This window comes from Amblyraja radiata, chromosome 32, assembly GCF_010909765.2.
Source record: "Amblyraja radiata isolate CabotCenter1 chromosome 32, sAmbRad1.1.pri, whole genome shotgun sequence".
Taxonomy (NCBI): Eukaryota; Metazoa; Chordata; class Chondrichthyes; order Rajiformes; family Rajidae; genus Amblyraja; species Amblyraja radiata.
Genome location: NC_045987.1, coordinates 12231703 through 12245353, shown reverse-complemented (window position 1 = coordinate 12245353; position 13651 = coordinate 12231703). Strand labels below are relative to the sequence as shown.

Below are 13651 nucleotides of genomic sequence, written 5' to 3'. Positions count from 1 at the left end.
GATAGTTGTGTTTGGGGGATTGTTAACACAGAACACTTAAACAAAAAGAAATGCATTGTTGTGGTTTAAAGCTTGTGCTTTCAATACAATTATATTCAGGTATTCTTTATGAACTGAAGAGACGGTTGTTTAAAACACTAATGAGCCTTTCTGAATTGGACTTTGCTCAAGGACTCTCAACAATAAGTCATTTATAATTGTGCCTGGGTAATCCATACCTGCTCACACCTGCTGGTTAGTTTGTTGGCTGGGGTTCTGGGCTCCAGCGTTATAAATAGTAAGAAGTCGAACAAGCAGTTTGTAATACTGAATGATGGAAGGGGTCCTTGGTGTAAGAAATTTGGCAAATCAGACATGGGATCTTTCTGAGTTCCAGCAGACGTCTCTGGTAATACATGAAGTTTTGCACCCAGTGTCAGCGTGTGGCGTGAAACCGCTCTCGCCAGTGGGAGCCTGTGACCTGAATGATCTCAAGGTCAGATCCCTGGAAAAGCCCCCAGTATGCCAAAAGAAAATGGGAGTTACTGGCTATTATTCTGTTTAAATCAGGCAAAACTGTGGAAATATCCTTGTATTTGTTGGTTTGTTATTCCACTGGTGCGTCTGCATGTCCATGTCACTATGGTGTGATGTGTAGCAGTTTGTCAATCAATTCAAGCAAATATTTATTCTCACTGTCCTTAGAGATTGAATCATCTACACAGAAGTCACGAGTACCCAATTTAGATCACTGTTTGTTAAGATAATCAAAAACAACATCAGATGCTGGAAATTAGAAATGAAAACAGACATTGATGGAAGCACTCAGCAGGTCGGGCGTCTTCTGTGGATAGAAAAACAAGAGTTAATTTTTCAGATCAATGCTGATGAAGAGTCTCGCTCCTGAAACATGAACTCTCATTCTCTTTCCACAACTGCTGCCTGACCCGCTGAGTGCTTTCAGCAACGTCTGTTTTTGTCATCTCTCTTTATTATAGTGTCTGTTGAAACAGTCCGAGGCATGTGAAGGTATTTTTTTGAGGCCAACTGCCTATACTCATATCCTTCTACGGCCTGGCCTCTACAAAATACAGGCTCCCAAAATACTCTTCCCAAATTCCAGCTCGAGCCTCCACTATTGTGGGCTGTGCAGGCCTCAACCTTTGCATTTCTCTCTCTCTGATCCTCTCCACCTCTCTCCCCTCCACGAAATGTGCCTCTTTGGGCCATTCTGTTGAGAGGAAGTTTGGGAGGTTATTGTGAAAGGCACAATGGAAAAACAAGCTTTCATTGTTGTTGAATTTAACAAGGCTTAAAGTGAAAGCAACTGATAGAAAAATAATAATAAGAGCATTCTGCACTTTTAACACCAAAAGTAACTTGCAGAAAGCCTTATCAAAGCTGCTCGGTGAAGCTATTGTATAAGATCTGCAGTGTGTGGTTAAAGTGCAGATTCTGGGAAGCAACAGTGGGGGCAACGTTTTTAGGCATGAAGTAGATGCAATGATGGCAGGATGTGGTTGTATGAATAATCTGTAAATAACTGCTTTTACGGACCAGTCACTGTGTTCTTGCAGAAGACACTGCTTTCTTCACCAAGCTGATAGGTCAGTCAATAAGTTTTGAAATGACTTTTGCCAGCAGCAGGAGAGTTTCCAGCCGAGGCCAATGTGTGGCAAACCCGCAGTGACTAGGGGAAAGTTGTCACCACCGTACTCTTTAGAAACAGTCCATGACCGGCTCTTAGTTTCCGTTCTACCCCCGGCAACCCACAATCATCGCTCTTAATTAACTTCTCTTACAGTAACTTGCAATGTCTTCATAGTGTGGGTTGTTCAGCTGCCGTGTCTGAATCACTGGGTGAGTGAATCACTTGGAACCGCCCTGGCGCTCTTTGAGCAGCACTGGAAGGGAAACCATTTTCAATCAGGATGGAGGAGGCCAGCCAATGGGTAGAATAGAGATGAACAGAATCCAAGGTTGAGGCTGCAGAAAACGCTGGAAACATGAAGTCAGGCAGCATCTGAAGGACGAGAAACAAAATAGATGGGCAAAACTGAAGAGTTGCTTCACCCCCCATAGGGAAGTTATCTCTAGTGGCCCCAAGCAATATCCAGCCCTCGCTCAACACCGCCAACAAAAACAGGCTGGTCATTAGCAGGTTTGTAGGATTGTGTTTTGTACAAATTGTACAATTGTACTCCAATGACCCACTTCAGAAAAAGAATCTTAGCATGTCTCAATGTCCTGAGCTTGTTCGCTCTCTTTAAAGTATTCTGGCAAGATGCATCACAGCCTGCTCTGGCAGCTGCTCAGCTCTTGATCGCCTGAACCTGCAGAGGACGTAAACATAGCACAGTCCATCGCAGACTTGTCTTTTCCTTCTTCCTTCCATCTTCACGGTGTGATGCCTCAGGAAGGCTGAGCCTCACCAATCACGTCTGTCACCCCGGCTTTTCTCTCTTCTACCTTTTGAGAGAAGTAACAGGAGCTTGAAAGCCCAGATTTAAGGACAGCTTCTTCCCCACAGCTTTCAGACTCATGAACCAATCACTTCTTCACACCCCCTTCCCAGAGGTGCTGCGCGATGTCCTCTTAAACACAGCTTGATTATTCCATAGGTAGACACAAAATGCTGGAGCAATTCAGTGGGTGAAGCAGCATCTCTGGAGAGAAGGAATGGGTGATGTTTTGGGTAGAGACCCTGTTTTTAGACTTTTTTTAGAATATTTGATTATTCCATAATTTACTTTAGTATTTTTTCTCCACTACTTCAAATTGCACTACAACTTTAGACACCTCTGCTGTTTTGCATCCTTCATTGTATTTATTGTTATCTATTATTATCATGTACACCGTGAACTCTATGTGAATGAGGAATTTCTTCGTGTATATTACTAACCTGAATCTAAAATCCCAAACCCTTGTTTTGCATGGGTGCTGCCACCTACTGGAAAGGCAAGGTTTAGCACTTGATACCACTTTACACTGAAGTTTAAATAACACACAAGCATTCTTTGACCTGTTCGTAAGGTGCTCATTGTGTGTATGTCTCCTTTATTTTCATATTCTGGAATTCCAGGAAGGGACCTCAAAGTTTGCTACACTTGACCTCAACCCAAAACGGGCTCAGAAAAGGCAGCAGCAACAAAAGGAGTTGGTAGGTTTGCTCCAGAGATCTATTTGATGCCACAAGTCATTTATTCTAATGGCTGTCCTTAATCAGTAATGCAAATGCCTTCTGTGTTTCTCCAGGGTGTCATGCAGGGTACAATCCCTTACTTGGGAACCTTTCTCACTGACCTGGTTATGTTGGACACTGCGGTGAAAGATCATTTAGACGTAAGTGAGAATTATCCTAGAATCTGTTTACAAATGGAGCATTCAATGTATGTAACAAATGGGTTTAGTGTGGGGAAACACGGCTTGTGATATTGGAATATGGTGACGAATGTGTTCTCCACTGGTGTAAGTAACTAAGTAGTTAAATGTGTCCACATCTTTGTTTATGTAAAACGCAAAGTGGTAAAATAACTCAGTGGGCAGGCAGTGTCTATGGAGAACATGGACAGGCGATGTTTTAGGTGGACCCTTCACACCATGTCCTCCAGGGATGCCGCCTAACCCGCTGAGTTAATCCAGTACTTTGTGTTCTCCACAAGATTCCAGGTCCTTGTGTCTCCTCTGTTTATGTGCTAGCTAAACGTGTGAAGTAATTATCCACAAGTCTCACCAGCAGTTCCTTTAGTGCCAGTCTGTGTACCGCAGTAGACCTTGTACTGTTGTACAGTGCGATGCCAGCAAGTGTCTGATGCCTCTACCTGCTCCCCAGAAGAGGGAAGGGGAGAGAGCGAGTGTGTGGGGAGAGGACATGTAATCATTCAGGTTATTAATCTGTTCCTTTCCACTTCACAGGGCGGTCTGATCAACTTTGAAAAGAGGAGAAAGGTAAGACATTTCATGCTTGTTTCATTATTGAGGGCCATAGGTTTATAAATGAACATTTACCTCCACAGCTCGGAGCGTGAGCTCCCCATGAAGGAGCCACTGTGCTGACTCCCAGGGAGAGGTCAAATCCCAGCTGGACCGCCATATATCACCTGGTGCTGAAAACCCACCGCCACTCCTCTCCCCTCTATCCCATTACTTAGTCTAAATTACTCGGCCTGTGTCCAGAGGCCCGGCAACAACACTGAATCCCACCAATGCACCTGGGTTGCTTTAATTCAGTTACAGGGTATTCCCGAGGGACCATTTATTCAATGGCTGATGGGTCAGTTGGGGATGGGCACAACATACTGGCATGACCAGTGGCATTTGCATTTGGGCAATGAACACTTTTTTTTAATGTGTCTTATAAATGATTCTGTGTAAAGGCAGTGTGCCCACTCACATGCTTGGCTTACTGCTTGCCTTCAGAGACAAGCTGATAGCCACTCCATTTGGAAGCAGATAGAAGCTAATAGTTAGTATGGGAGCTGCCATTGTATTTCACTGGACCTTGGTGGGATGTTCATATTACACACAATACTGTAACATTGCTGGCAGCATTTGGAACGCCCACCGCACAATGTGAATTGGGAGTTGTGGTACACAGGCATCTGCTTTGGTTGCCACCTCTGTATGGTTCATATGGGATACTGAGGACTGGAACTGATATAATGGACCAGTATGCTATGGAAGGCAGGAAATGTGGGTGTATTTTTCTGCAAGCTCCACTAACACTGGCGAATATTTTCTCTGCTAGGAGTTCGAAGTGATTGCCCAGATCAAGTTGCTGCAGTCTGCCTGCAATAACTACTCATTTAAACCGGACCATCGGTTTGTGGAGTGGTTTCGCAGCGTGGGGAGGCTGACGGAGGCGGAAAGGTGAGGGGACGCTTGTGCTGCTGTTGTAGGGTTGGGCATGGGTCGGTCGGCGGTGTTGTCAGAGAGGAGAGAGCCAGGGCGAGAGCCTATGTCCCTGCTCGGGGCTCACACTTTCACAGACACACCTGCCCAACACAAGCTTTCGTGAAATCAATCTCAATGACGGACATGGATCTGTTTTTATCTGAGTAGGTGGTGTGAGTACACTACCCTATCCCAGTGACATCAGAGAGCCAGTGACTGGGGAAAACCTGGCTGGGATTTGAATAAAGAGCGCTAGGTGGGGAGAGGTGCTGGAAAATCATGCCCTGTCTTGATTTTGTTAACTGTTTTAATCTTCTTATAATTCCAGTTACAACCTGTCCTGTGAAATTGAGCCTCTGGCAGAATCTGCGAGCAACACTCTGAAGGCAAAGAAGAACACAGGCATCATCAAGCGGTGGAGCGAGTGAGTGTCCTTTGCCACTGTGGTTAGACAGATGTACATTGAATGTAAGGGTAGAGAGGGGATTGTGACATTTGGCCTGGGCAATCCTGGGGAACTGGGGCTAGGTGGAGGACAAGACGGAGGTTTCTACTGCAGGTCCATCCTGGCAGATGGAAAGTGGGAGGTTAGGTGTGGATGGTGGGAGCACTTCACACCTTCCCTCAGCATTGGGTTAAGGGAGGACTCTGACCTTCCTTCCATCGAGGGGATTTATCGCAGTCGCTGCCTCAAAAAGGCTGGCAGTATCATCAAAGACCCACACCATCCTGGCCACACACTCATCTCCCTGCTACCTTCAGGTAGAAAGTACAGAAGCCTGAAGACTGCAACGACCAGGTTCAGGAATAACTACTTTCCCACAGCCATCAGGCTATTAAACCTGGCTTGGACAAAACTCTGATTATTAATAACCCATTATCTGTTATTTGCACTTTATCAGTTTATTTATTCATGTGTGTATATATTTATATTATGGTATATGGACACACTTATCTGTTTTGTAGTCAATGCCTACTATGTTCTGTGTGCTGAAGCAAAGCAAGAATTTCATTGTCCTATCAGGGACACATGACAATAAACTCACTTGACTTGTGGAAGGAATTACTTATTGGACATGGATAATTATATTTTCTTATAACATAGAAGAAGTTTAGTTTGAGTTCTGTTTATTTATTGTCACGTGCACAGAGATACAGTGAAATGCTTGTTCTGGATGCTATTTGGACAAATCATACTATACATGATTACAATACATCCTCTACTGGCCACGCTCTCATTGTACTCCTGCCATCGGGAAGAAGGTATAGGAGTCTGAAAACCATCACCTCCAGGTTCAGGAATAGCTTCTTCCATTGGATTGTTGAGCGCAACAAAAAACATCAAGACTTTGAACTATGAACTGTTTTGATTTGCACTGGGGACCAGTCTTTTGTTTTGATTCGCACTAATATTTTTATTTTACTAAACATCTTTGTTTTTTTATTGTTATCTATTGAGTGCCGTGTTTACAGGCCTGTTATACTGCTGCAAGTACGGGTTTCTTTGTTCTGTTCAGGTACATATGACAATTAAACGCACTTGACACTTGAGCAAAGGTGGGAAAGGCCAGAATGGTTACAAGGTGGACATTGCTGTGCCCCGCCATGACTGTCACATTGGGTGGCCGTGTAGAAACATTATCGGTACATATAACAATTAAACACACTTGACTCTGGACTTGGAAGTGAGTTGATAGCCAAGAGTCAAGTGTGTTGAATTGTCATACTGACAACAGAACAATGAATTTCTTACTTGCAACAGCACAACAAGTCTGTGAACATAATACTCATAATACATATTAAACAATTCAATAAATTAATAACCATATCAGGCCATGCTATCAGCCAGTAAGCTCTCTACCGCACACCTGTTGAAGTTCAAGAGAGTATTCGTTGACATACCAAATCAATGTTCTAGGGAAGCAGAGCTGTTGGTAGATTTTCTTTACCATTGCATCAATGTGCTGAGCTCAGGACAGATATCAATGGAAATAAAATGTGGGGAGAGTAATGGGGGCTGCTGATGACCCCAATGAGGTGTCTGCTCAGTCCAACATGAGGTCTATCATTGGACTATCCAGTTTGTTAACACCTTCTTCCTTCCATCCCATCGACGATTGCAGCAGGAGTACGCCAGCCGCAGATGCTCCATGTACAGGCGCCCAGTCCCGATCCTGCGAGCAGCTCAAGTATGGGCCCTACCTGGGCGGTGGTGATGCAGGAGACTCAGTCAGTGTCACATCTGCTGGCTCCAGCAACTCTGACGTGGAAGAAATCAACATCAGCTTCATCTCCGAGTCACCAGATTCCCAGGAGAAGAAGGTAGGGAATGATTGTGCAAACACAAAACAAATTGTTCTTTAACTCTGATGTCCAGTGCCAGAGGCCGAGTGTGATCAGCCCATTAGCCCAGTAAAATGGGACAAGCCTAGACTCCATGGAGAGCCTTGTGTAACGCAACAGTCTGTCACTAAAGAAGCCTGAAGTGGGTATGATGGCAGCAGTAGGGCTGCTAGAATGAGCTAAACTGTTCGTGGCTAGTTGTAGATTCTAACCCTAGGGTGATCACTGCCTTCTCTCCATTCCTCTCCCAAGATTTATCCATTCTACATCCCTCCAAACCCCAAACCCCAGTTAAAAGTGTAGGCTCGCACAACCACTGGGATTTCTAAATCTTCCATATTATCCTGAATTCTCCCGGGATGGGAAAATTAATATCCCGGACCAAAGTAAAATCCTGCAAATTAACAGGAGATACAACAATTCAACGGCTCTATCTCTTTGCTATAAACATGCTGGAGTTGAGCAAAGAACGGCTAGTTAATTGATAGTCCAGAGTCACCGTGTGTCTGTTTACCTTGTGGTTATCCCTGGAAGGTATTACCTGCCATTAGTGGGCATATTGACTGGCCAAAGGCAGGCCTCTGGGGTAGGGAGATGAAGGGAGAGATGATTTGTTGAGGTGTTCAAATAGCCTGGAGTTGGGAATCTTCCCATCCTGACACATCCCTGTTGGATCCCCGATGAATGTTTACTCCATGATGTCCCTGAAGCCCAAAGTGTTCCACATTCCCTCCCATGGTTTAAAAAGGAATCCTACATTCGCAACTTTCCACACGCTTGCATTATTAAGCAAAACAATATCTTTGGAAAAGTCACATTGTTATGGACCTTCACCCTAGGCCTCACCAACTGTGATCTCCTCAGCCCCACGACCCAATGAGATATTTATGTTCCTCCTATTTGAGCCTCTTGAGCACTGCTGATGTTAATCCCTTCATAGTGTGTGACAGGGCTTTCAGCCACCAAGACGCCCAGTGTGGAAATTCCCCTGCTCCTTCCACTTGTAAGATGCTTGTTCATCACCTTATTGTTCAACATCCATATTGTGAATGAAAGAATAATTTTGTATGCCAGTGCATCTTGATGCATTGAAGGTGCTGTGCAAATGAAATTTGTGGTTGTGAGGTAGGTAGACGTGAATTGAGCTTGGCGCTGGTGTTGGGAACACATGAGGGTGATGGTGGCAATGCTGGGCTTACAAGAGGATGTACTCTGCAAACCTCTTCAGAACTGACTCAGCACCTCACCTTTAGTTTTTTTTTACTGAACTTTGGAAGTACCAGCTTTTAACTGGCAGGTACAACATTCCAAGCTGGGCCAGACTGGGCACTGGTGGTACCAGTCTTGTCCCAATGGTAAACCTTTTTTTTCCCATATTTTATTTTCTTTTAGTTCTGGGAATCAACATCGCTGTCCTCATTGGACACGTCCGGAATCGGCTCTGGGTCAAGCAGCGCCTCCTCATCCTCCGTCTCCTCCACACCTATAACGTCCACCAGGACGCACAAGCGCTCGGTCTCTGGAATATCCAGCTACTCCACACTATCTCTGCCACTTTATAACCAGCAGGTGGACGACTGCTGTATCATTCGGGTCAGTCTGGACGTCGACAATGGGAACATGTACAAGAGCATTTTGGTGAGTGTCACGTGCTCTTGGACTAGGGCCGATCTGTTGTAGTTCATTGCTCGGTCTTGGGTGAGATGGGGAGCAGGAGATGGCGAACATTGGTTTGGTCTAAGCAAAACTGCCTCGCATTCCTCTGGGCAACAAGTGTGTATCTTTCAAGACAGAAGAGACCGCAGATGCTGGAACCTGGAGCAACAACAAAGCAACAATGCTTTTCCATCCACAGATGCTGCACGACCCACTGAGTTCCTCCAGCATTTTGTTTGTTGCTCTGAGTTCATATCTTTTTAAAACTCACTCCACATCCACTATCTCACCCATATGAAAATTCTTGGCACTACTATTTTGAAGGAGAGCAGGGTTCCCCATGTGTTAAGGTGGCACAGTAGCACAGCAAGTTGAACTGCTGTCTCACAGCTCCAGTGACCTTGGTTTGATCCACATCCTTGGCTGCTGTCTGTTTGGAGTTTAGACATACTCTCTGTGACTGCATGGGTTCCTTCCAGGTTCTGCAGATTCTTCCCATATCCTAAACACATACTGGTCAGTAGGTTCGTTGACGTGTGGAAATGATTCTAGCAGCAGATGAGTGGTAGAAAATGTGCAGTGTTAATGGGATTAATGTCAATGGATGCTTCATGGACAATGAGGGCTGAGTGGGCCAGAACAAGGGGTCACAGTTTAAGGATAAGGGGGAAATCTTTTAGGACCGAGATGAGAAAAACATTTTTCACACAGAGAGTGGTGAATCTCTGGAATTCTCTGCCACAGAAGGTAGTTGAGGCCAGTTCAGAGGGCTATATTTAAGAGGGAGTTAGATGTGGCCCTTGTGGCTAAAGGTATCAGGGGGTATGGAGAGAAGGCAGGTACAGGATACTGAGTTGGGTGATCAGCCATGATCATATTGAATGGCGGTGCAGGCTCGAAGGGCCTACTCCTGCACCTATTTTTCTATGTTTCTGTTAAGGGCCTGTTTCATTGCTGTGCCTCAACATTTATACTATGACAATCGAGGGTGGTAGTAAATGGTTGTTTTTGACACAGAGGGAGGTGAATGGTGGCATTCCCCAAGCATTGTTGATAGGACCACTGTTCAAATAAAATCTACTTTGATGACCAAGACTGAGGGAGACAAGTCACAATTTCTGCCTTGGATTGCCAGCCGTGGTTGAGTTAACTGAGATTCTAGAGTTGGCCTTGCCCTACCACCACGGTTATGTTTTGAGCCCCACGCCACTGCCACCAGGAAATTGGGAGGGAAATTATTCAAGGTTCCTCGTGTTGCCTTGGCTCTGATTAATGAATGTGGCTGCAGCTTGGAAGTGGCTCTGGTTGTGGTGCTTTCTCCAAGACAAAATATCTCAATTACCACTGCTCCAAGAGTCAACATGAGATGCAAGCCCATGTGAACATCTATGTGTAGATATCCTATGGAGAGGATGGGAGATAATGTGTAGAGACATAAAGGTGAGGGGAGATGAGGATGGGGTAAATATTTTAAACTACTGAAAGGATAACAGGGCAATAAATACCAAAGCCTGGTCTTTTAAAGGGTTAAAATTCTGTTCCAGGTGACAAGCCAAGATAAGACGCCTGTTGTCATTCGAAAGGCCATGGCCAAACACAATTTGGATGGGGACAGGCCTGAGGATTACCAACTGGTGCAAATCATCGCTGAAGACAAAGGTATGTGTGTTATGTAGGTGTGTGGGTACTGAAGGCTGAGCATAGTCATGCAGGTCACTAAGACTGTCCCAGGAGAGCTCCAGTGAGTGTCACTACCCCCGGTCCCAGAGTGAAACATAGAAACAGAGAATAGACACAAAAAGCTGGAGTAAGTCAGCGGGACAGGCAGCATCTTTGGAGAGAGGGATTGGGTATGTTTCGGGTCGAGACCCTTCTTCGGCCCTTCCAACCAGCTCCGCCATTCAATATGATCATGGCTGATCATCTAAAATCAGTGCCCCGTTCCTGCTTCTCCCCATATCCCTTGATTCCCTTAGCCGTTAGAGCTATATCTAACTCTCTCTTGAAAACATCCAGTGAAATGGCCTCCACGGCAGAAGAGAATTCCACAAATTCACAACTCTCTGGGTGAAAAGGTTTTTCCCCATCTAAATGGCCTACCCCTTATTCTTAAACTGTGACCCCTGGTTCTGGACTCCCCCAACATCAGGAACATTTTTCCGGCATCTTGCCTGTCCAATCCCTTAAGAATTTTATGTTTCTACAAGATCCCCTCTCATCCTTCTGAATTCCAGTGAATATAAGCCCAATCGATCCATTCTTTCATCATGTCAGTCCTGCCATCTGGGAATTAACCTGGTGAACCTACGCTGCACTCCCTCAATAGCAAGAATGCCCGTCCTCAAATTAGGAGACCAAAACTGCACACAATACTCTAGGTGTGGTCTCACCAGGGCCCTGTACAACTGCAGTAGGACCTCCTTGCTCCTGTACTCAAATCTTCTTGCTATGAAGGCCAACATGCCATTTTCTTTCTTCACTGCCTGCTGTACTTAAATGCTTACTTTCAGTGACTGATGTTACAAGGCCACCCAGGTCTCGTTGCACTTCCCCTTTTCCTAACCTGACACCATTCAGATAATAATCTGCCGCCTTGTTCTGAACTCCAGTGAAAATCACTTGCCCTGTTCCAGGAGAGCTCTAGTGAGAGTCACTACCCTCTGTCCCAGTGTGATCTCCAGTCTAGGTTACTAACACTGCCTGTTCCAGGTGGGGTGTTTCATTTAAGAATGATATGTCCTTTGAAATTGGGCAGCAGGTGTAGCCTGCACGGTGCCCACAGGCAGCATAGGATTGGTGGAAGTGAAGGTATCAGACTAGCGCCAAACAGCCACTTATCTTCGAAGAAAAGCAAAATGCTGCAGATGTTGAAAAAAACGAAATAAATGCAGAAAATGCTCGAAACACCCAGCAGACCGAATAGCATCTGTGGGGAGAAACCTTCACCTTGATTAAAATGATTGAAATTGAAAAGTAAACAATGAGGTGGAGATGGTTGGGAGACGCTATAGTGACGAAGTTATTCAGCTTCCTTAGTGAAGAACCACCCAATGCAGCATACACAGATAATGTAATCTCACGCTAACAATGCTGCCTGTGTTAGCTTGCATGAACTCAGCCTTATGACTGACTTTAGCCGCCTCCATGCTGGGGAAGGCTATATTCAGCCTGGATTATCTTCCCACTTGCAAACTAGTGACTCTTACTGGAAATGTGGAGTCAGGTTGTTCTGTGCCTACAGGGTCAACACCCAACCCGTCTCACTGCCACATGAACAGTGGTCACCAAGTGAGAAGTCAGCATGTATCACAAGAGTGTATATTTTGGAAGAAAATGAAGTGCAGAGAGGGTTGAATAAATTGGGAGCTTATGGGTTTGCTTTCTCTTTCTACAACAGAACTGAAAATCCCTGACAATGCCAATGTGTTCTACGCCATGAACTCATCTGTCAACTACGACTTTATGCTGAAGAAAAGGGGACACTTAAAACCAGGGAAACCAAAACACGTTTCAAGCTCAACTCTCCCCAGAATGAAACAGAAAGGACTGAAGATCACAAAAAGCATCTTCTAGCTCCTCCGAGCTGAACCTGTTGCCTGTGTTCACTGGATTCACCCCAATGTTATATATATCAATATGTGAAAAATCAGTGTTACCGATAAATGTGCAATATTTTCTGCGACTAAGACTACTGAAAGTACCATACAACCAGCATCCATTCAGTTTTACCTGAGACTGAAAGACATGAAACTGGAATGGATTACAGAGTTGAGAAGGAACGGTGAAGGGCAGCCATTGGATCCACCCTTTTCCCTCAGGAGTGGGGGAGGGTTAAATGCCCTTCCTCGTTATGGTACAAGGAAGACCATGCATTCAGTGAAGTCTCCTGGAATACATCCAGAGTAATGATGGGAAAGTAAGAAGATGGAACTGCATTTCCATCATCTAGCTGATCAAAGGGTAAGCTACTGCGACACGAAGTCTGAACCATTGCCTTTCAGCCCTTGCACAGCAACTGGCTTTGCCTGGAATGTCAGGTTATTAAAATGCAAAGAGAACACTAATCTATCATCAAATATAGAAGTTGTTGGTTTTCAGTTACAGTACACATATCCCTGTGGCTGGCCGATTCTCTAAAGTCACGGTGAAACACAAGGTCCATACTGAACTGATCCTGAACAAAGCTTCGAGTTTGCTCGTGTCTGAGTATGAGTGACTCTGAATCCTGCAGGGAGAGCTCCCCACTTTAGAGGTTGTTCTCAACGTAGTGTAACCAATGACATATTGTGGGGAATTCCAATCCCAGTATCTCTCTCCTGGATGTCACTAATCAGATAAAGGACAAATGACGTATGACACGATGCAGAGATGTGCAGCCAATGGTGGATGCTTTTGTCTTACTGAATAGTTAAGCTGGAAATGACAGAATTGTACAGTTATAATCTGAGCCATTCTTGGCTAATGAGAAACATTTGTTTTTTATTTACAAATAATATGACTCATTTTCAAATGAACAGCGTTAATTTTTTTTTTAAGTTTGTTTTGTACAAAAAAGCACTTGAATCTTTTTTGGTCCAATATTTATTCATTGTACAGCCATTATATTGATGAGTGGAATTGTAAATTTCTTACTGTTGAATATGATCTAATATATTGACTTGTTACTTGTATGCAGTTGCCATTTGCTCAATGGTCTTTTGTCTGGTGAGATGTGTTGTCTTTGGTACATTTTTGTATATTGTAAAAAGAGGGACGATCACAAATACAGCTTCAAATAAGA

The 13651-nt window shown here is 44.5% G+C and overlaps 1 protein-coding gene across 5 annotated transcripts in view; it reads left to right on the top strand.

Annotated features, from left to right (window-relative positions):
• The window catches only part of ralgds (ral guanine nucleotide dissociation stimulator), a 121902-nt gene extending 108251 nt beyond the window's left edge, over positions 1–13651 (top strand). For 3 of the 5 annotated variants that reach the window (XM_033048892.1, XM_033048891.1, XM_033048890.1), the window contains exons 10-18: positions 3062–3139; positions 3235–3321; positions 3895–3927; positions 4727–4848; positions 5201–5296; positions 6996–7194; positions 8608–8853; positions 10416–10530; positions 12269–13651. In XM_033048892.1, coding sequence (XP_032904783.1) covers positions 3062–3139; positions 3235–3321; positions 3895–3927; positions 4727–4848; positions 5201–5296; positions 6996–7194; positions 8608–8853; positions 10416–10530; positions 12269–12444 — 1152 coding nt within the window. In that variant the 3' untranslated portion in view covers positions 12445–13651. The remainder of the gene's footprint in view (positions 1–3061; positions 3140–3234; positions 3322–3894; positions 3928–4726; positions 4849–5200; positions 5297–6995; positions 7195–8607; positions 8854–10415; positions 10531–12268) is intronic. The other 2 variants (XM_033048894.1, XM_033048895.1) reach the window with 2 other exon arrangements.